Genomic DNA, 23,554 nt, shown 5'->3' with positions numbered 1-23,554 from the left:
CCTACACGTGGGGGATGACTTCTGTGCCTGGAATGGCTTCTGTCCAAATGGCTTTCTTTCTCCCATCATCAGGGTTTAGAGAATGGCATTACTGCAACTTCTCCCAGACCAAGGAAAGGTCCAGAACATTCCCATCCACATTCCAGCCGGCAGGGAGGCAGGGGGAGAGAGTAGGGGCATGGCACTTCCCGCTAAGGGCAGGACCCACAAAGTGTGCGCCTCGCCCCCCCCCCGCCCTCCGCCCTCCGCTTGTGTCCTGAGGGCCAGAACCTAGTCACCAGGCCACATCCAGGCACGGTTTCATTTGGGGCAACCACGTGCCCTGCCCTGTTAACGACAAGGGAGTCCATTTCTATGAGAGAAAAGGGCAGACTGGGTATTTGGGAGCCAGTGGCGACGCTGGCCACACCTGCCACTCCAAGTAAGACTTGGCCAGTTACGCCTCCGTGGCATCTTGACTTTTTCTTTGTCGGGCTTATCACACCGACTCTGTCATCGTCTTTACGTGTAAAATATCGGCTTTATCCTCCGGTAAAGATGAGGCAGGAATCGTACTGTATCCCCAGTGCCTAGTGCACAGTAACTGTTTAGAAATAGTTGTTGCCTCATTGATAGGATTACACTGAACACACCTCAAGCTTAGGTGGGATTCAAAGAAGAAAGACATTTTCGCCTAGTGGCAACCATCAGTCCGCAGACCGATGGTTTCACCCTGAATTACATCACTGCGTCCTGTTAACTCTGTCTTCACTGTGAATCCCAATCCAGCCGCTTCCTAACGGTGCCACTGCCCAGTGTCCACGGAAGCCAGAGACCCTTCAAAAGCGCGAACCAGTGTCATCGCTTCTGGTCCTGCTGCAGCCCGTCTGTGGACCCATTTCTCGTGGGGCCCAAGTCCACCTTGTGCTTTGCACTGGAGCCACGCTTACCCTTCTCTCCTGGGGACGTGCCCGGCCCCTTCCTGACACTGGAACAGGTTTCCCCACTGCCATTGTCATTCTGATCTCAACTAAGACGCCATCTCAGAGGTGGCCCTGGGGAGGCGACCAGCTATCCGCACCCGGTCACCTCTCCTACATCACCTTACAGCACTTGGTAGTACTTGAACTTGTCCCCCCTTCCCCAGTAAATAATGCAGACCTAATGCCCCTGAGGCAGATTCCAGGCGTCACTGCCTGAGAACAATATAGAAACATTTTTGTGAGAGACTGGATCCTGGAATCTGAAAGCAACACTAACATATCCTTTGAAAACTTGGGGTTCCATATCCCAGAGCCTACAACTGTGGCGGGGATGGGCTGGGGCTGAGGTCGGTGGCCCAGAACGGCTTCCTTCCAACAGTATTACGCCTCCATCTTGTAAGCCCCTCAATCGTTGCTCGTTCTGTGTGCCTGAAAACATGTATGCAGCAACAGAAAATGCTCAGTTTTACCTGCCACTCAGTGACCTACAGATTCCTGGAGCCCCAGAAGGGGCTATCGGCATCAGTCAGGGTTCAAGCCGAGAAACAGAACTGGTGGGGGATATGGATTAGGATTACCGCAAGCAACTGCCTCATGCAAGTGTGAGACCCAGGGTGCAAGCCTCCGAGAAGGGCAGGCCGGCCCAGGCAGAGCTGAAGCTGTGTCCACAGGTGGAATTTCTTCCTCAGGGAAGCCTGGGTTCTGCCCTTACGGCCTTCCACCGACCGGAGGAGGCCCTCCCAGGTTATCTAGGATAATCTCCCTGGCTAAAAGCCACCTGATGATAGACTTTATTGTGCCTCCAAAATACCTAGGTCAGCGCTCGTGAATAAATGGGGACTAGATCCTAGCCGGGCTGACACGCGAGCATGACCATCTCAGAAAGGCGGGTTCCCGGTTTCCCAAAAGACAGACCCATTCCCAACGACCTCAGGAAACAATAGAAACAATACTGCCTACTTCCGCAGTCTCTGTAGCTAACAGCTCAGTGGCAGCAGTAATTAGAACTTGATTTCATAATTATTATTTGTTCACCCAGGATTGGTTGCTTAGATACAAAGCAATTCATTTTGAGCCAGATTTTCCTTAAGACGCCCTGCAGATATTATAATGTTCCAGAGCCTATTCAGTAATAACAAGTAATGGCTCTCAAAGTTAACACGTTTCTGCTCGAAACAATATGTGCTGTTTGACTGTTACCAACCACTTGCATAGTAGTTAGTAAGTAACTCGTGGGCCTCATGCTACTCACGGGATAGTAATCCACATTTCAGGCAGGATTTATTCCACAGTTCTCCAGCAGCATTTATTTTGAGGCCTTTGGGGTAGTCATATTAAATTCCACCCCCACCCTACACCTGGATACAAAAGAATTTAATGTCTATTGTAAAAAAAAAAAAAATGTGGATAATACAGGAAGAGGTGAACAAGAAAACAATCACCCTAACCTGCCCCCCAGGAATAATTATCAGTAGTATTTTGATGCATATCCTTTCATATATATGTATATATAAGATCAATAAAGTCACACTATTCATGCATCCTATTTTTTAACATTATTTGGTGATCCATGTAATTAAGTTATTAATGACTCTTCTAATGATTTCATCTAATGATGTACCATTCCCTCAACGTTGGACATTTACTTTGTTTCCCGTTGTTAATACTAGGATACAATCTTACCACTAGAAGAGGAGTAAGTCCTGGAGACCTAATGGACAACGTGGTGATTATAGTCAACAATACTGTATTATAAACCTCAGAGTTCCCGGGAGAGTTCACCTCAACTGTTCTCACCACAAAAAAGAGATAATTAGGAGGCATGGTAAAGCCACTACTGTAGTCATCACACTGCAGTATAGAAATGTATCAAATGAACAGCTAACTACCTGACAGTTACAAATTTACACAGTGTCCTATGTCAATTATATCTCAAAAAAAAAAAAAAAAAAGAATACCAGGATGGACATCTTCATGTTAGTTTTTGCACACATTTATGAGTAGTGCCTTCGTATTTGTTCTTAGAAGCGAAATTATAGGAAGAAAGAGTATGAAATATACAAGGCTCTTGATACATATCAACGAATTCTTTTCCAGGTCGTTAGATGACTTTCGAAAGTTTCTCATAATATTTGACAACATTTATAACCCATCATTTGAAAAGTAGAAAGGTCAATAGAATTATTTCCTAAAGAGCTTATGAACTATTTAGTATGTTTACCCTGAAACAGAAGTAATTGTTTATTTCCTTAAAATAATTTCTCTATTATTGACAATACAACCCCAAATTTTCATCGCTTCTCTTTATGAGCCTTAAATGTGTGGCCCGGACACTGGCTTTCCCTAATGGCTTTCATCTGCCTTTCCGAGTGATATCAAGTGCCAGCATGCTGTCCCTTGGCCTTATCAGTGACAGGGTCTTCAGAAGGAACAAGCACGTGAACGCTAAGTCATTGTGGGCGAGGGACAGGTCCCCTCAGCCAGCAGTTGATTACCTTCTTCCCCTGCTTCTGTCCCATCGATAACTGCTCAGGAAGAGTCCTTGAGCTCTAATTAGGATCCATCTGTCTCCCTGCTCTGTCACAGCACCCTGTAAGGATTGCCAGGCGATAATGAAGGTTCTTTTACTAAAAGACCCTAAGGAGGATGACTGTGGCCAAGATCCATATATCAGGGTAAGTGCCTGAGGCTCCTGGTCCCGTGAGGCCTAACAATGTCTTACTACGAGGGTGAGGGGTGGTGGTGGGGTATCTGCTAACCCTCTACGGGGCCGACACCAAGTAAGTCGTGACTGTGACCCTTTCCTTATTTTCCACACAACCCTGGCCAATGCAGAACTATATTCTTGTATTTGCAGGAACTAGGATTATATGGACTTGAAGCCACTCTGATCCCTGTTTTATCATTTGAGTTTTTGTCTCTTTCCAGTTTTTCTGAGAAGGTAAGGTCTGTCAGTGTCCGAGTACCATAATTTCTGAGTCTCTGTAGAATCGTTGCCCACCCAAACCGGAAGGATTTCTTCACCATCACCTCATTTCACTAGCAAACTTGAAACAGGGGTGGCCCAGCCTCACCTGGCCCCAGGGGAGGTGGCTCTTGGACCGCCCGTGAGTCCCCACCAGCTCCCCCAGAAAGCCTCCCTGTCCCAGAGGTGGGGTCTGTGGGGGCCGGGAGAGCAGGTTGCAGGGGGCTCTCAGCAGTGGGGCCCTTCCAGTGTGCCCTCCCACTCACCTGCCCGCCCTGACCACGCGCCGCATGGGTGTTACCATCCCGTTTTAGAGCCAGGCCCCAGGTTGGGCCACTCAGCCGAGGCCCCCAGCAAGTAAGAAGGCTGCTGCGCAGGGCGTCCACTCTGCTGCCGGTGATGCCATTGTAGATCCTGCTGGACAAAGCCTCAGGAAAGACTCGCGAACATTTCAGATCAAAGACTCAGTGCTCAGGCCACCTCATCAGTGTGCAACCGGCCCCAGGGGCGGAGCGCCTTCGGGGCGCCTCCCCCGGAGCTCCTTTCTGGACACGCGGGCCCACAGCCAGGGTGGTTCCATGGGACTGGGGTGCCCAGCCCTGCTCCCGGGCCCCACACCTGTGTGAGCGCCAGGGTCACCCCTCCTGCTGTGCATAGCACAACCCTGCCAGCAGCTCTGTACGGAAGCATGTTTCTTCCTTTTGATTTGGGCCGAATACTGCATTATTCATTCAGTAATTTACCCGGCAAACATCCATCTGGCATCTGTTCCGTCCAAGGCACTGGGCTGAGTGCTGAGGGAACCATGTAGGCGGGGCCCCAAGAGGCACGCCCTTCCATAAGCAGCCCTGAAAGGCACCAAAGACCTCATCGCTTGAGATCACGTCTTAGACTCGTGCTCATACAGATACCAGAGTTTCCACACGGTCATCTCCCATCTCCACCAGCCAGCGTGCTCCCTGGCGGCCTTCCAGAGCCCTCGTGAAGCACCCTACAGAACGAGGAGGGGCACGTCCTTGAGCCCTGGCCCTGCCACTCACGTTGGGCCAGCTCCTTAGGCTTTGTCTTCATCTATGAGATGACAATAACCCCACCCATCTCACATGGTACTTTCACAGATTTTAGGGAGAGACTAGGTAAAAACGGCAATGTTGAGTAGATTTTATCATATTATCTTTGAAAATCAGTGCTTCGGCATGGAGATTGCCCCTTGAAGATTCCAGTTTTATTACAGACGCAGGTCCAATCTGCCCTCCTGCCTGCACCCCACCCAAGCCCAGGCTGGGTCAGATTGTCCCTCTCTGCACCTGTCATACCTGCCACCCTACAGTTCTCTTTCCTGTCCCTCCCCTAGACCGTGAGCTGCTCAAGGGAAATGCCATGAACAGTGAATTCACCTGCATTCGCCTGAGTGCATGAATGGTGAATTCACATGAATGGTGCACAGTTCCAGGCATTTAGTAAGCTTCCAGTAGGTGCTGAGTGGACCGGTGGGTGGGTGGACGGATGGATGGATGGATGGAATTTATTCTTATAAAACATTGGAATTCTGGGAAATGTTGAACTTGATCTTTATGTAAAACGCCTTTGTTACTGTTTGGTGTGCAGCTGTCTCATCCTGAAGGCTATGGGGGCCTCATTTTTACCAGCCCCAGAGCAGTGGAAGCAGTGGAACTGTGTTTGGAGAAAGACAATAAAACTGAAGGTAAGTGGGGGTGGGGGAGGGCGGGTACCTGGGTGGTTCGGTCAGTTAAGCACCTGACTCTTGATTTTGGCTCAGGTCGTGGGATCAAGTCCCACATGGGCCTCCAGCGCTGAGTGTGGAGTCTGCTTAGGATTCTCTCTCTCCTTCTCTGTCCCCCCTCCCCTGCTAGCATTCTCACTCTCAAAAAAAAAAAAAAAAAACCCAAAACCTGAAGGTAGGGGAGACACTGTTGTGAATTCCACTGGAATTTACTCCAATTCTTCCCACTGGGGATATCAGATTCCAGAAATAGCTGCCCTTCAGGTTGGAAAAATCTCAGTGACTTTTAGTTCAAAAAAGTATTCAGGTACCAAGTCACTTCACGTTCGTGTAAACTTTGGAGGAAGCAGAAAATGACCTTTCTCCTTATAAGCTGACTCTTGATGTCCCACACAAAGTGACACATTAACCCGGTAGCCTTCTACCACTACGCCTAGTGGTGCCGTGTCACAGATACTGCTTTGGGACACAGGTGACAGGGCTGGCTCCTGAAGTCCCCAGTCCCTGGGTAGTTCACCTGCCAGGTGATCCTCTCTGTCCTCAGCATATACTGGTTGCAGTCTCTTTCCTCAAGGGGATGATGAAAAGACCCAACAACTTTGAGAAAATGGTCCGTGCGTGCCAGGCACGTAATGACAGGACCATCCCTTAAACCCTTCTTCCTACCTCCTTCTCTCGCCATCAGAACATGTGAACAGGGCCCAGGTTTCAAACTGAACAGCCACGTTAGTCTTTGCAGTCAGACCACTTTGTGGCTAACATTTATGGAGTGCCTAATGTGTACCAGGCCCTGTTAAATACTTTCCGTTTGTTACCTCATTTATCACTAGACTGCTGGCCAGAGGCATATGTACGGTGGTCCTGTTTTACAGATGACAAAGCTGAGGCTGGGGAAGCGCTTGTCCAAGGCCATGGAACCAGTCGGTGCACAGCCAGGCTTCAGACCCAGGCGTGACCAGCCCTAGTTATTCTAAGCAGTGGAGGCAGCAGTCAGGGGTCATTACAGAATGGCTTTGCGGCAGGTTAGGCCTGGGTTCAGATGGCCACTCTGACCTTGGCGAGTTCCTTGACCTCACTGAGCCTTGCTTTCCTTGTCTGTAAAGTGGGCATAATAAATAATCCTTCCATCCCAGGATCATCACTTCTTTTTTTTTTTAATTTTTTAACGTTTTGTTTTTATTTTTTGAGAGACAGAGAGAGAGAGAGCATGAGCAGGGGAGGGGCAGAGAGAGAGGGAGACACAGAATCCAAAGTAGGCTCCAGGCTCCAAGCTGTCTGCACAGAGCTTGATGCGGGGTTTGAACCCATGAATGCAAGATCATGACCTGAGCTGAAGTCAAATGCTCAACTGACTGAGCCACCCAGGTGCCCCCAGGATCATCACTTCTAACTACTAGCTAGCTAAACTTACCAAGTGCCTTCTCTGTGCCAGACCCCATACTAAATGCTTTACCCCTGAGGTAGATATGACTCACCAGAGCTTGAAGAGCAGAGGGTGTGAAACTTGCCAAGACCACAGGGTCTGTAAGTTGTAGACTGGTGATTCCAGCTACCAGTCTGAGTCCCAAAAAGAAGCATTCAGGATGTTCCCTGGCACATGGCAGGCTAGTGGGGAATAAGTGGCAGTGGTGAATGGTTATTGTCTCTCTACAGTTAATTAGGCTTCCGTTATAAGCTAAAAAATCACCTTCTTGATGGTGTATACACATTCACCTCCTGCTAAAGAGAAATACCAGCTACGAGGCTCGGAGAATGGTTTGCTCACATGCGATAGGTAATTTTCAGATAAACATTATTTACATGGGTCGGGGAGGAAAGAAGGTGAAACTCAATCTCCGGTTACTTTTTCAAAAGAAATTACCCCCAGGGCACCTGGCCAGCTCAGTCGGTAGAGCATCCAACAGCCCCATGCTGGGTGTAGAGATTACTTAAAAAAAATAAAAATCTTTAAAAAGAGGTAAATAAAAGATAAAGGAGATTTCCAATGGGAGTGCAAAGGGTTGTGTCACACTTAAATATAAGGGAGAGTTCTGCTCATAACTGGATTCTAAGAAGGGAGAGCGCATATTTTCTTGTCTTCTAAAAAAAGTGTTCAATACTGAACACTGCTCAATATTGAACCCCCAGTGGCCTGATGTATTCGTACAACCCATTTTCTCTTTGTAGTTCTTTAATCCACATTTAGAGATGTTTCTTTTTGTCGTAAAATGGTAGTGTTCTCCATTAAAGTGTGTCTGCTATGAACTTGAAATTTATTATCTTTCTTTGACCTAATGGAAACATGAGTCCTCTCCTCGGAGATCACAGCTTCTTGACTGCTTCTAGATTTATGTCCCAAATAAAACCAGTTGGATTGCTTTATTAGATATTAAGTTGCCACCTTTCAATGACCAGTGACTTTTTCTTTAAAAGTCTAAATTTTTAGGGGCTGGTTCATTCAGAAGAGCATGCGACTCTTGATCTCAAGGTCATGAGTTTGAGCCCCAAGTTGGGTGTAGATGTGACTAAAAAAAATTTTTTTTATTAAGTCTAGATTTTTACATTAAAAATTTTTTTTATTAGAGATAAAAAGAGAGAATCTGTGAGTAAGGGAGGAGAAGGAGGGAAAGAGAGCATCCCACGACCCTGGGATCATGACCTGAGCCAAAATCAAGAGTCAGACACCCAACCTACCCAGCTATCCAGGCACCCCTAGATTTTAAATTTTTAATGTCACCCTTCAAATCAATTCTTCAAGTCATATTTGTTCTCTGGTACACACTAAAAATGCTCCTAGTGCCAACTGTGGAAACGAGTTAATATTTTACTCACGGCATACTGAAACATTTACCAAGGTGATTTTTAAAAATTTGCCTGCTGAATACGAACAGAATAAAAATGGAATTTTAGTTTGAGGTGCTTCTCTTTATATTTGGTCATTAATAGTTTGCCTTGTTCACAGGCGTCTTAGGATGAACAGGCAGCCTCGGGCAACAGTGCAAATGGCCACCATGATATCTGCAACTCACATATCATTCCATGTTTTACAGTCTGGAAACACTCTCTGAAAGAAAAGTGGAATGCTAAGTCAGTGTACGTGGTTGGAAGTGCTACCTCTTCTCTAGGTAAGCAATGCAGGTAAAGGTAAAACGCCACAGAATTATTGCGGTATTATGTATTTGTTGGTCTTTGTCCCAGTACCTGGCACAAAGCTCCTTGAGGAGGTTTTAACCCTTGGTATTTGCTAAGTGATAAGAAAGATGAAGTTATTCCTAACAGACCTCTTTCAGTTACACCTGAGTTTATATTAATGAGGTGGCTTTTGGAAAACTGCAAAGGAGGGGGGGGGCTGGTTGCCAGGGGAACCAACCTTGGGATTAGAGAGGGTGGTCTCCTGTCTCCCCCACCTCCAAGGAGGAGAGTGGGGCTGGAGGTTGAGTTAATCATCAGCGACCAGTGATGTAATTCATCGTGCCTGTGTAATGAAACCTTCATAAAACCCAAAAGGATGGTGCCCCAGACAGGTGCTGGGAGGGTGGTGCACCTGGAGGGGGTGTGGAAGCACTCTGCACCCGCCCCCCTTGCTCTGCGCATCTCTTCCATTTGTGTCCTTTGAAATATCCTTTGTAATAAGTAGGCAATAGTTAGCAAACCATTTGCCTGAGTTCTGTGAGCAAATGATCCAACCCAACCCACATTCGCTAACCAGAGTACCAAAGCATGACTATGGTAGTAGCAGAGAGTACAGGAGAGAAAACCAAGGGTTTTTCATTCCGCAATGACTTAGCCTTGTTTATTTAAAAAAACAAAAACAAAAACAAAAACAAAAAAACACAAAAAAACACTGTAGTTCAAAATACGATTTTTTGCTTATTAAATTTACAAATAACTAGTTAAGTATAGAATGCCGCTGGTAAGGGTACAGTGAAACAAATATATTCAAATATTGCTAAGTAGCATTAAGAATTGGTTCATATGTTTTCAGAAATACTTGATCAGTATGTATCAAAAGCTCTATTACATTGGCACCTGGCTGGCTCAGTAGGTAGAGCATGGGACACTTGATCTCAGGGTTGTAAGTTCAAGCCCCATGTTGGGCATAGAGCTTACTTAAAAAAAATGAAGTAAAATGTTTTTTTTTTTCCACTTATTAAATATTTATTCAATGTAGTTCTTAAGTTCTATTACAATGGAAATTTTGAATTTTTCATTGGTGCCTAAGTTATTGGCTTAAGAGGCATGGTACCCTGGCTCCAGAAAACTCTGACTAGGCTTATGTAGTGGGTCCAGGGCAGGACCCTATAAACTCACACAGCGTTCTACATTGGGTTTGTCCCCATATTGAAATTCATTTTTTTTTCAATTAAACTAAATTTCTTTTTTTTAATTTAAACCCAAGTTACTTAACATACAATGCAATTTTTTCAGGAATAGAATTTAGTGATTTATCACTTACATATAACACCCAGTGCGCATCCCAGCAAGTTTAATGCCCATCACCTATTTAGCCCATCCCCCCACCCATAAAATAAAATCTTTAAAAAATAAGAAAAAATTTTAAAAGCTCTATTACAAGGTTTGTACCCTTTGGCCCACTAATCCCTTTTCTGATAAATCTAGACAAAGGTAATAATCCAAAATAGGGGAAATTAAGTGTTTTTATTATTATTATTATTTTTTTAATGTTTATTTTTGACGGAGAGAGAGACAGAGCATGAGTGTGGGAGGGGCAGAGAGAGAGGGAGACACAGAATCTGAAGCAGGCTCCAGGCTCCGAGCTGTCAGCACGGAAACCAACGCGGAGCTCGAACTCATGAGCTGTGAGATCATGACCTGAGCTGAAGTCGGACGTTCAACCGACTGAGCCACCCAGGTACCCTTGAAGTGGTTTTGATGTGAGACTATATCCTAGCATTAGTTATAGTCATGAAAAAAGGAAAGCCCCCAATAGGGAAACAGTAATCATCTATGTGATGATTATGTAGCTTCTTCTTTTACGTACTTTTTATTTGGAAGGAAATTTATAGAAAACTTAGAATACAAAGAACTCAGTCTTTCCTGGACTCCTGGAGAGTAAGTTGCCAACATGATGCCCCCATCGCCTGCAAATATTTGAGTGTAGATTCCCCACAAAGACATTTCTATAGCCACAACCATCAAATTTAAGAAATTAACACACATATTTTGGTACCTCCTAATTCTCACTAACATCTCTCATAGCTGAAGGGTTAAGTTCAGAATCACGTCATACATCTCGTCAGGTCTTGTTAGTTTCCTGCAGGTTGAAACGATGCCTCCATCTGTCTTTGGCTTTGTGACCTTGACACTTTCAGAGTACAGACCATTTGTTTTGTAGACGGTCCCCCAATTCAGGTTTGTCTGATATTTTTCTCATCATTACATTCATTCAGGTTATATATGTCTGGCAGGAATATCACAAGCAATGCTGCTTTTCTCCTTGACGCTCACCCATCATTCCAATTTGCTCTCTTACTGGGAATGTCCTTTGTCATCCCTTGATTTAGGTGATGTGAGGCTTCTCCACTGTGAAGCTACTGTTTTTCCCCTTGAAATTAATAAGTGCTTTGTGGGGAGGTACTTTGAGAATATATGATAATGTATTCTTTCTTTTTTTCTTGAGTAGTCTCTACACCCAATGTGGGGCTTGGGCTCACAACTCCAAGATGAAGAGCCACATGTTGTACCTATTGAGCCGGTCAGGTGCCCCTGATTAATTGTCATCACGCTTTCAAAGTATTCAATTACTTATTTATATCAGTATGGATTCGTGGTTTCCTCGTTTAAAGATTACAACCCATTACTAAGTCTATTTATTTTATTGCTCAAATTATCCCTGATGTGGCCATTGGCAACCCCTTTAAGGTGACTTCTGTGTCCTTTTGGCATGTCCCATCATTCTCTGAGTACTTCCTCCTTTGCTGGTGCAAAAGGATGTTCCCGGTATGTTCTGTCTTTCCTGTCACAGCCCTGAAATCAAGCATTTTCCCTAAGAACCAGGGTTCCTATCAGCGGAGAGGGGTATTTAGCAGCCGTCATGTGGCTGCTCGGTGTATTCATCACCCTTGGACTTCACTGCTCACAGTCATTTTCAGCACACAGAGACAGGGAATACATAATTTTACACACACACACACCCCAGTGTTCACATATCCTCATTTGTAGTGGAAACCATGCGTTTATTCCACCACCTCCAATTACAGTCCGACACCACGGGGCTTATTCTGGGTCTTTCACTTTTATATTTGTGGCCCCCATCTCTGACAGGGAGAAACCTCATACATTTACCTATTTGACCAGTGTCCCTGTAAGGAATCAGTCTCCCCTGGCCCCACCCTCACAGGGTTTCTGACCTCACATCGGTCACTCCTCCACAATGACACTCCCGTTACTCTGCCCCACCTGAGGGCCTTCGGACCGAAACGTTCAAAAGGGGGGGGGGGGGGAGCAGAGAGGCTAGGGGGTCTTTTTAAATGGTTTTGAAGGATTTTTATAGCATAGGAAAGATACAATATATAACACTAAGGAAAAAGCAGGAGGCAATACAGATAGATATCTGATATAATTTCACTTTAATCAAAAAATGCAGGGACTGTACTATACCAGAGAGTCCTCTCTATCCTCCAAGGAGCCTGAAAGGAGCAGGGCCTCACGGAGATACTTGCCGGAGTATGTAATGTTCGTAACCAAATCAGTCACAACAGGCAAAAGGTGGGAACAACCCAAATATCCACTGACAGATAAATGGAGAGATAAAATGTGGCATATGCAGGCCACAGAACATCATGCAGACATAAAAAGCAAGGAAGGGTGCCTGGGTGGTTCTGTTGGTTAAATGTCTGGCATTGGCTCAGGTTGTGATCATGGTTCATGAGTTTGAGCCCCACACTGTGGCTTTGGGTCCTCTGTCTCCCTCTCTTCCTGTCCCTCCCTTTTTCGAGCTCTCTCTCTCTCTCTCTCTCAAATAAACATTAAAAAAAAAAGGAAGGAAACTCTGACATCTGCTACAATATGGAAGAACCTTAAAAACATTGCACTAACTGAAATGAGCCAGATGCAAAAAGATAATGATGCCGTATGATTCCACTTATATGAGGCTCATAGAGCAGTCAAACTCAAAGAGACCAAAGGTACAGTAGAGGTTTGCAAGGCCTGAGTCAGGGGAAGTAGGAAATTATTGTTTAATTTGGTGTAGAGTTTCTATTTGGGAGGATGAAAAAGTTCTGTAAGGGGATACTGGTGGTGGTTATGAATGTACTTAATGCCTCTGAGTTATACACTTACAAATGGTTAAAATGGTAAATTTTATGTTATGTATTTTTACTACCGTAAGAACAAAACCTGAAAGGAAATAGCCAAACACTAAAGGTATTTATCTCCAGATGGTGGTATTACAATGGTTTTTATCATTTTTAAAATACTTTCAACATTATCCAAACAGTCTTGAAATTGTTATTTAAAAAAAATTTTTTAATGTTTATTTTTGAAGGAGAGAGACACAGAGTGTGAGTGGGGGAGGGGCAGAGAGAGAGGGAGACACAGAATCTGAAATCGGCTCCAGGCTGCGAGCTGTCAGCACAGAGCCCGACGCAGGGCTCGAACTCACGAGTCTTGAGATCATGACTGAGCCGCCCAGGTACCCCATATGTTATTTTTTTTTTTTTTAACATTTATTTATTTTTGAGACAGAGAGAGACAGAGCATGAACGGGGGAGGGTCAGAGAGAGAGGGAGACACAGAATCCGAAACGGGCTCCAGGCTCTGAGCAGTCAGCACAGAGCCCGATGCGGGGCTCGAACTCACATACCGCGAGATCGTGACCTGAGCCGAAGTCGGACGCCCAACCAACTGAGCCACCCAGGCGCCCCCCCCATATGTTATTTTTAAAGCACAGAGGTAAACAGTGAATCATTAAAAGTCAACCTTACAAATGAACATAAAAATTCAGCATTTGGGGCACCTGGGTGGCTCCTTCGGTTAAGCATACATCTTCGGCCCAGGTCATGATTTCATTGTCGAGAGTTTGAGCCCCACATTAGGCTCTGTGCTGACAGCTCGGAGCCTAGAGCCTGCTTCGGATTCTGTGTCTCCCTCTCTCTCTGTCTCTCTGTCTCTCTCTCTCAAAAATAAATAGACGTTAAAAAAACTTTTTTTAAAGTAAGCATTAGGGGTGCCCGGGTGGCTCAGTTGGTTAAGTGACCAACTTCAGCTCAGGTCATGATCTCACGGTTCATGAGATCAAGCCCCGTGTCAGGCTCTGTGCTGACAGCTCAGAGCCTGGAGCCTGCTTCGGATTCTGCATCTCCCTCTCTCTCTCTGCCCCTCCCCTGCTCATGCTCTGTGTCTTTCTGTCTCTCAATAATAAATAAACGTTTAAAAAAAAATTTTTTTTAAAGTAAGCATTAAACAATGCTTAGCAATTATGAGTAAATCAATGTACAGCTTTGTTGCAAAAACAGTTCGGTTTGTCCAAATGAATTTTGAAACACTGGGGGAAGTTGCGGCATGAGTGAAAGTAGTTTAAAAATGAAAAGCCCTCTTTCCAGAGAACAAAATGACGTAAGGCGGACACCAGCTGCGAGCTGCCTGTCTAATTAAGAGCTGATGCTTAGCTTTTCAGTACAGTGCGACCTGCGCCTGGGAGCCCTGCAGATCAGCAGAGGGGGAGTCAGGCCTTGGTTGCCAAGGAAACCGTCCCCACTCCCCCCCCCCCCCAATCAGTTAAGACTTTGCTTGCACCTTCTTTTGCTGTTTTCTGAAGTAGAAGAGGGAAGCAAATCATAGAGGCAATTTCCGACCATCAAAGACAGTGTGTTTGTAAATTGTTCCATTTTGATTCTTGTGCTGCCTTCAGTCTGGTCTCGTGCTTTGCATCTCACTGTTGTGTCAAGTGAGAAGAAAACCCCACAGCGGAAGCGGTGACACGGGAAGAGAAAGCTGAGACGGAGCTGGCATCCCGTGTGGCCCAGGCGGCAGGGCCCGGTCCGATGGGGACCCGCTGGCCCCGGCCTGCTCCCTGTTCATTCAGCTGTGAAGGAAAAGGGCGCGTTCTAAATGCTAGAAACATTATGACCAGAGGAGAGATGTAATTCGAATTTCGCAGCTGTAAAAAAATCTCCTGGGAGAGGAGACCCTGGCCGGCTCTGTTGGGCCCCACACTGGGCGCAGAGATTACTTTGAAAGAGAAGGAAAAAAAAATCTCTTTGGAGAAACCAATCGGTCTTAACATGGAAGTCAGTCACCCAACTTTGGAACCTTCTTAGTTCACTTTGCAGACACGATGTGCACAAGGAGCTCTCTCTGGCAGGTGCAGGGAAGAGGACTTCCTTGAACGCCTGGACGTTTCTGTTGATCCTGAGGCTCAGCCAAGAGACTGGAGAGTTAGAGGACGGTAAACACTGACAGCCAGAGGAATCCAGGCCCGTGTCTTAGTCATCATCTGCTGCGTAACCCACTGCCCCAAAACGTAGTGGCTAGAAACAACAGGCATCTAATTGCTCACGGTTTCCTTGAGGCAGAAGTCTGGGAATGGCTTAGTTGGGTCCCTCCGGCTCAGGGTCTGTCACCAGGCCGCAGACACCTCGAGGCTTGACTCGGGGGCTCTGCTTCCAAGACCCTGCACGTGGATCCACCCCCCAGCCCTCACGTGGTCCTCTCTAAAGGGCCACCTCCCGGCCCTGCTGTGAGACAGTCCAAGAGCCAGCTAGAAAGAGAGCATCCAAGCCAGAAGCCAGTCTTTCCGGAATCAGGCTTGCAAGTGACACCATCTCCGTCTGCCGTCTTCCTTTCGTGTGAATGGAGTCAGTCCAGCCCACACCCAAGGGGAGGGGATGCCACAGGGGTGTGAGCACCGAGGTGACTGGGAGCCTTTTCACAGGAGCCCCTCTGGCTCCCCCAGAAGCTGGGGATCAGGGCCGGAGACGGAAAGGTAGGGATGTGTCTCACAGTGGAAATGGAAACCGGGTCCGGTGAGCAGCAAGCAGTCAAGGTCCATCAGGGAAACGTGTCTGTGTCTCTTCATAAATACTGACTCGACTCACAGTCCTGTAGATATTATCAACTACTAATAGATGGAGACTATTTTGTAAGTCTGTTGTTGGTCTGCATAAAATCTCTGGGAACGTCATTTTGGTTGGAAAGTTTCTGCTTATCTTAATAAGATTTCCATTTGTATCGAAAAAGCAACGTTGGTTGGCTGCGGGCTGATCCCCTGCGGCTCAGCCGGCCTCCCTGGGGGGAAGCCGCCTCCCTGGCCGCCCAGAAGTGGGGTCCCCTAGCTCCCCCATCTGACTGCCAGTCTGGTACCTGGGAGCCACTGAGTGGCACTCATTACTTGGCCTTGTCGACCCGGAACAATTCCTCCGTGGAACACAGCTTAGCACTGAACAACTCAGGACTCGGACAGACGCTGTGTAAGGTAACTTCACTCTGAGGTGTGTATGTGCACCGTTGGAATGAATTACCGTCTACACCTACTCATGTAAGTCCTACTGCCATTTCTGCGTCCCCGTCACACGTCAGGCACTGTGCCGTGCACTTTATGTATGTCTTTTCACAAGGAAGGTCTTATTAAGCCCATTTTCCTGACTTAAAAAAACCAAGCCTAAGAGAGGAGGTGTGATTTACCAGTCACACGCCTCCAAAGTGGTACAGATGGGGAGCCTGGGTGGCCCGGTTGATGAAGCATCTGACTCTTGATCTCGGCTCAGGTCACGTTCTCGTGGTTCGTGGGACTGAGCCCCGCATCGGGCTCTTGGCTACCAGTGCGCAGCCTGCTTGGGATTCTCTGTCTCCCTCTCTGCCTCTTCTCCACTCATGCTCTCTCTCTCTCTCTCTCTCTCTCTCTCTCAAAATAAATAAATAAACTTTAAAAACAAACGTGTAAAAAGAAAAGCAAGTGGTACAGACATCGTTCAAATCCCTGACTGCATTTTCCAAAGCCACCATGACCCACTGGCCTAAGCACGCAGATGTCCTTCCACTTTTAAACCCTATCCGTTTTTTTTAGTATTTTTCATTGCTTTGTTTCCCCACTCATTCTGGGAGAATACTGAGGTCTTCTTATCCCTAACCTTGTTAAAATGTCTTCAAAGCCTATTTGCTGACTCTTACGGATGTGCTTTCGCACTAAGAATTGTCTTACCTTCACATAACCACACGGTACCTTTCGCCATAGGCCTCTGCCAGCAGGGGGGGCTCACCCCCTGGTTTACAAGAGTCCCCCCCCCCCCCACCCCGGACTGGATGCGCTGTGGCCGTCCTTGCCTCAACCTCCTAAATGTAAAGAACATGATGGCAGGTCTGTCCGGGATCAAACTGGCTTGTTCCACCCCTGCTGTGAATAAGCTTAAGCTGCCCTGTCCCTGTCACCTGGGGAGGCCCTGAAGGTGGCCTTGCCTGGCCTGGGTGCTGGCTGAAATGCTCGTACCCCTGACAGCTGAGCCAGCCCTGCTGCCTCAGGGGTTGAGACCTTCTGGCAAACATTCATTCCCCTAATCTTTTTTTTTTTTTTTTCTTTTTCAGTTTATTTTGAGAGAGGGAAAGAGAGCACGGGAGGGGCAGAGAGAGAGAGGGAGAGAGACAATTCCAAGTAGGTTCCACACTGTCAGCACAGAGGCCGATGTGGGGCTCAATCTCACGAACCCACGAACCGTGAGATCATGACCTGAGTCGAAATCGGGAGTTGGACACTTAACCGACTGAGCCACCGAGGCGCCTCCCCACCCAATCTTTACTGAGAGCCCCTGTGGGCTGCAGGCAGGCTGCACAGCCCAGTCCCTGAGCTCGCAGAGACAGTTCAGGCGCTGGACAGCTCAGGGTCCCAGCCGCCTCCTCTCGGGACCAGACGTCCCCGGGTTGTGCGGGGACGAAATGCATCAGGCCTCGCTCCGCACAGCCAGGCGGCAATGGGAGAGGCCAGGTTCTGGGTCTGGTTCCTCTTGTCTAGTTAATTCAGGAAGAAAGCGTATGAATGTCGACACTAAGTACTTATGTCCCGGTTCAGTTCCTGGGAGGTTTTCAGGGTTTTTGGTGAACTGAGACCTCCCCAGTTCAATCAGAGGAGGCGGCCCAGCCTGGGCTGGCCGTGCAGCATTCAGAGGGGCTCTGTTCCTGAACAGAGTTCACAGCTGCATGTGACTTTTGTCCCCCGGACTCAGGACACTTGAAGTGACCTGTAAATTAAAAGCTGCTGGTGCTCACGTTAAAGCTGTGGTCCGTGGCCTAAATGGAAGGCCCACACCCTGTGAACAGGTAGTGGGAGCTGACAGAGGTGTGCCCTTGGCCCTTCCTGCATCAGCATCCTCCGCGGTGGCCAGTGTTCCCCGCGTGGCAAAGGGCAGGGGAGCCTGGGTGTCTGCTTCTGCTCCCTTCGTGACAGCGGTCTCTCAAAGCAGCTGGGATGCCCCTCACCCCAGATGACCCGCATTCGCGGTGCCGTGGGTCCCCGTCGGCGGGTCACTATGAAACCTCTCCCGCCGTCCCTTCCATTTCAGTCTGGCCACGTCGGCCCGCGACACCTTTCTGGACGTGGGGGCGGCCTTGTCTCCCTAACAACAGGAGGGCTGTCTCTGCCCTGTGAGAAGTAATAAACCCCAGATGCTCACCACCTGCTTACTGGCTGATGAGAAAGGCCTTAGGTGGCCGCGGTCTGCTCCCCCCGTCTCCTGGATTCCTTAAAGCAGGTCCCACGTGGCTGGCGTCTGGTGTTGTAGGTGAGCTCAGTGGGGTGCAGACGAATGGGGGCGTGACCCAAAGTCACACGTCCAGGAAAGGTGGGGCCAGAACCCAGCACCCTCACCTCTGACAGTGCCCGTGGGCCTCTGGTACCAGCCTTCAGGAGAGACTTTCTCTGTGATTCGTAAAGCACGTGCCTTTGTATTCGCACATTAACAACACGGGAACAGAGGTCTTCGATAGCCATGTGAAAACGTGCATTTCTTGGTTGTTTTCCAGTGAATAAAATTGGCCTGGACACAGAAGGAGAGAGCTGTGGAAATGCAGAAAAGCTCGCAGAATACATTTGTTCCAGTAAGTAGAAAAGGCTCACCCCCAAGTGAAGGCCATTTATTCACGTTGGCTTCTTGGCCTCACGACCGTCGCCCCGGGAAGGGCCTGTCTCCCCCGTGCATCCTCCGTGGTGACGGGGGTCGGTCTGCCGTGTGCAAGCCGCTCCTGGGACCCCAGGCTCCTGGTCCCGATGTGTGTCTCCGCTTGCCTGAGATTCGAGTCTCTCCGCCCCCTCCACCAAAGGACTCGGGACAATGCGAACGTTACACAAAACAAAATGGCGACAAGTACAGGGAGACCATCTGTGGTGATTCTAGAGGGAGTGGAGGCGGGCAGGCGCCGCTGGACACCGTCCCTGTGTCTGTCTCCTCCTCTCTCCTAGGGGCTGCTTCCTGCTCTGAATTCCCCTCCTCAGAGCGGCCCCCACCCCCACGAGCGCGTCCCCGGACGGCCTGTGGCCACCGTTTGTAGGTGTCGCTGGTTGCAGGCATGTTGCGTTTCCGTGAGGGGTTCACCCTTGATGGAAGTAAAGCTTCTGGGGAACTTGGAGCGAGAGGGGCGGGAAGGTTAAGGGGTGCCCGCAGAGCAGTCCTCCCCGCCATCTCCCCCGCCCCCCAGCCTAACCCAGCTGCAGACACTTGCCCTTGCGCCCTCATCGCCCCCTCCCCATCGGTAAAAGCGGGTCGAATAAGCACCCCACGTCACGGGCCCAGCACGACGACGTATTAGGTACGCAGAGGCAACACGTGCCAGATGCCAGCGTGGTGGCCCCCCGGGGGCCAGGGAGCAGGGCAGCAGGACCGAGGGTGCTCCCTTCCTCTCCGGTCGCAGCCACCCCAGCCCTGCTCTTCCCTTTAGTTTGGTGAGGTCTAAGTTTGGAGAAACGCTCTTCTTACTAAAGGAGTGTGTTTCCCAGACACTCCCAAAAGCCCCGGGGACAGTGGACGTGACCCTAAGCCAGTGACCCTTTGGGCCCAAGCCTGGTCGAAGCAGGTGCTGGCCTGGGCCGGGGAGGAGGACCGGGCAGCCAGCACGGTGTTCCTGTCCCAGGGAGCACCTCCGGGCCTCCTGCCTCGGGTCTGGGATCCACCACGCCCCCCGAACCGCGGTGCCTCGGGGGCTCTCAGACACGACAGTCGAGGGCCCACGACTCTAGTGGCCGGTCCCATGGCTGCTCCCGACACGTCGTCCCGTCCAGCCTCCTGCACAACCCTCCCACCTCTGCCTGTCCCCCCCCTTCCCCGACGGTGCTGCCCGCGGACGTCCCGTCCCTCGTGTATTCCTGTTAAGCACAGCCCCTCACGACAGGGCTGCCATAGGCTGTGCTCCTTCTACACATTACTGTCCCAAAGACCCCGGCCCTCTTTCGGGCACCCGCTCACTGTACACATGCCGTTAGTATCTCCTCTGTCGTTTAACCCGCTCCGGCCTTGTGAGGGTCACTGGTCTGTGTCGCCTCCTCCCTGGTGCCCCCCCCAGCCCCGCAAGGGGCCCGGCACACAGGTGTTCCCACGCGGCGTTTGCCGAATGCTGTGGGACTGTTCCGGCTTGACGGGAGGGCACGTGGAGGGCGAGGCAGGGGAGGGCTTGGCCAATGCTGGCCGGCCTGTCGGGGCTGAGAAGCCCTTTAGCATCAGCATGGGAGTGCCTCTGCCCACCGCTGCCCAGCCAGGTGTTGAAACAGCAGCGGGAATTATGCCAGGGGTCCAAGGGTGAGCACGGTCCCGGGCACCTCGGGGTCCTCAGGCCCATGGCACTGTTTCGAGGGTCACTGAGCCTCATCTCTTCTGGGGCGAGAAGAATGTCACGATTAGGTTCTTCCCCCAGCCGTTCATAGTGTGGGTGCATATGTTCCAGAAGGATCCAACTCCAGGCTTTTTATTTCTGATGTTTTCAGGGGATAATGGTCACCATTAAGTGGTAACCGAGCCCTTCTAATGTCTTCATGTAGAAATCACTGTGACCAGTAGCTCTTGGCATTCCCCAAGAGAATCCCCAAGAGATTCCCCTTGTGGAATCAAGTGCCTTGGTTAAGAAGACTCATGATGGGTTCTGTGGGTGGCACGACAATTACTCCTTAATGGAACAGGTGGCTGCCGCCTGCTCCCAGGGCAGACGATCTGGCCGTCCTCACAGCTGATGCACTAGTTCTGGAAAGAGACGGAGGGAAATTGAGTCATTCTTCATCATCAGGTGCAAAGCCATCAAGCTGGTGTTCCTTGCTCTGCATACACAAGGCAGGAAGGATCCGTGTCACTTCTGAGATATCACACTGGTGTTTCAATTAACTGCCTCACGGCGTGAGGGTAGATAGGAGCCTACTCTGCCCTTATCTCGGCAGACACGGGTCCACACTCTTTGCAAAGCCTTTGTGACTTCTCATTCATTACCGGCATGCCTGTGTGTCCTAATAAATTTTTAATTCGCAATTAGAATACCACATAAGAATCCTTCTTGACTGCTAATACTTTAACCTTGGTTTTACCAAGGCATTAATGATTTCCTTCCCCAGTAAGATCTGAAGCTTGATTTGAAAAGCTAAGAATCTACTTCCAGTATTTAGAGTGAACAGGCCAGTTCATAGTTATTGCTTACTTTAGCTGACACTTTTACTCTGTGACAGACGCCATTGTGAGCACTTAAAGCTATGAACTCATTTCATCTGTTGTGTGTGGTTTTTTTTTTTGAGAGATGGAGAGGAAGGGGCAGGGAGAGGGGGGCGCAGAGAATCCCGCCCTGAGAGTGGAGAGCCCTGATGTGGGGCTTGAACCCAGGAACCATGAGATCACGCCCTGAGCCAAAACCACAGGTCCGACGCTTAACCAACTGAGCCACCTACGCGTACCAGATAGCTCACTGTTACCATGGAAAACTCTGCCCTCCCAGGGTATCTCCTCTAATGGAAGAGAGAGCAGCAGTTAAAATGGTAAAAGGGGGAAGACAGTTGCAACATTCTGCAGGAGAGAGGGTCCCCCTGAGTCAGAGGGGAGCGCAGCTATTTGAAATGTCCTCTGGATTCGGCGCTGGTAGGCAGACGGCTCCCGCAGCCTCGCAGACTTGCTCGGCTCTTCCTCCCCTCGCCATCGGCCTCACTGTCCGGGTTCCACACCATGAGCATCTCTGCCTGCACGGCCTGCTTCTCACAGCAGCGCCTAGGAGGCTGAAATCCCTGCTCACCTCGCAACTGTTGAGCTTTATAGTCACGCGTGTGTCCTCCGGTGAAATGGCATTTGTAAAAAATCAGTCTTGTTACCTTAATCACTACAGCGACTACTTACAGAGTCCCCTGACCCACCGTACAACCCTCTCCTGGGATTTCCAGCACCCTTGCTGTCCTCAGCCCCCACAGCCCCGCAGTCCGGCCTCCTTCCTGTTAAAGGGATGGACAGCCTCGGAGCCGTGTGAGTCCCCATTCTGTGTCTTCTGTGTCAGGTGAGACCCCTGCCAGGCCCCATCTCTCCTTATCACCCCAGGAAACACGTCACGCCTCTGCGGAATCAGACAGCTTCGGCGTTAACCTACTTAGCGTTGGCCTATTTGTGTTAAAACTCTGCAGGCAATAAACTTATCCCCCGAAAAGAATGAGTTCTTTGCCGCTGGCTTGAAGGGGGTTAGGTCCCAGGAAGGATCGTTGTGGTAGATCTCCGCTCAGCAGCAGGAGAGGATTCAACCAGGACAGTGGTGGTCTTCCTCCCTGGATAATGGTGCCTCAGGTTTTCATGAAGGCAGCCTGGCCCTCCAGGCCCTGGTGGTGCAGTGAGGAAAGACAGGCGTCTGTCCTCTTCTAGGACACATATGCTAAGCTCCCATCTCCCTTGTTAGTGGCCAAGAATCACAGAATAAGCATATGAGCAGCTCGATACTCTGCTACTTTCAGAAGAGATGCTTCAAAGGGCAGATTCTGGAATCTTCCGAAGGCCCCTTGCACACTGCTAGGGCTGGGCTTGCTGACAAGGCGGGCCCGTGGTTTCCCTGCTGGATTCTCAAAGCCGCCCAGAACAGGTGGTTGGGGTCTGTGGGAAAGCTTTGGCCCCTGGAATCCTGCCCCAGCACCTAACACCCACAGAGATACCGACGCTGGAGGGATGCCTGGGCTCTGGTTAAGAAAATAGCACCTGAACGTGGCTTTGAAAATATGCCTTTATGGATCGGACGTGTCATGCATGTAACATTTCTTCACACTGGAAAAAAGAAATCAGTGAGCATTTAACATCTACATTTAAAATTTCCCCCATTCCTTATGTTCTTTTATATCAGTGCTGATATTTACAGAACAGTTCAAAGAAAACATTCACCAACATATAGTTATTTAATAACTCAAAAGAAGTCTACAGTTATTCCTGTTGTTTAACTGGGTGTCCATGGAGATGGTGCTAGATGGAAAGAACTTGCTTTGCTCCCTCCTGTAATTGCAGTCTCCAAAGAGGTGTTCAGGGAGGTCTATGGATATAGAAGTGTGCATAAGCAACAGCCATTAAAACCTCTTCCAATTGATGGCTGGATGGATAGAAGGATAGATGATGGCTGGATGGATGGATGATGGCTGGATGGATGATGGCTGGATGGATATAGGGGGGAAATGGTTAGTTCTATGAAAATGTTCACATTTGGGGAGGATTCTAACATGTGACAACCTACTGGTTTCTTGGCTGGTATTGTCTCGAGTTGGTGTTTGGATTTCACACCATCTTCACGATTCTGCAGAGAGCTTAGGACTGAACACACCCTTAGGTCTTCCTGGAGCGGAGATGGGGAGTGGAGGTGAGAGGCAGGGCCATTCTCAGCAGACGGGGCCCCTACATGGCCGCCCAGCGGCCCCTCGGGCCCCTGGCCGGGTGGCCGCCGTCCTGACGGGGACAGTAGACGTGCAGCTTGTCT

At 49.0% G+C, this 23,554-nt stretch overlaps 1 protein-coding gene across 8 annotated transcripts in view; it reads left to right on the top strand.

Annotated features, from left to right (window-relative positions):
* The window catches only part of UROS (uroporphyrinogen III synthase), a 35,791-nt gene that overhangs the window by 7,011 nt on the left and 5,226 nt on the right, over positions 1-23,554 (top strand). For 7 of the 8 annotated variants that reach the window (XM_053910028.1, XM_053910024.1, XM_053910027.1 and 4 more), the window contains 5 exons: positions 3,549-3,637; positions 3,820-3,903; positions 5,536-5,632; positions 8,701-8,775; positions 18,623-18,697. In XM_053910028.1, the coding sequence (XP_053766003.1) occupies positions 3,575-3,637; positions 3,820-3,903; positions 5,536-5,632; positions 8,701-8,775; positions 18,623-18,697 (394 nt within the window). In that variant the 5' untranslated portion in view covers positions 3,549-3,574. Of the gene's footprint in view, positions 1-3,548; positions 3,638-3,819; positions 3,904-5,535; positions 5,633-8,700; positions 8,776-18,622; positions 18,698-19,058; positions 20,656-23,554 lie in introns of those variants that run through there. The other variant, XM_053910029.1, reaches the window with a different exon arrangement.

The sequence above is a fragment of the Panthera pardus genome, unplaced genomic scaffold (genome assembly GCF_024362965.1).
Source record: "Panthera pardus isolate Hobbes unplaced genomic scaffold, ASM2436296v1 HiC_scaffold_22, whole genome shotgun sequence".
NCBI lineage: Eukaryota > Metazoa > Chordata > Mammalia > Carnivora > Felidae > Panthera > Panthera pardus.
This window is presented reverse-complemented; position numbering and strand designations above follow the sequence as displayed.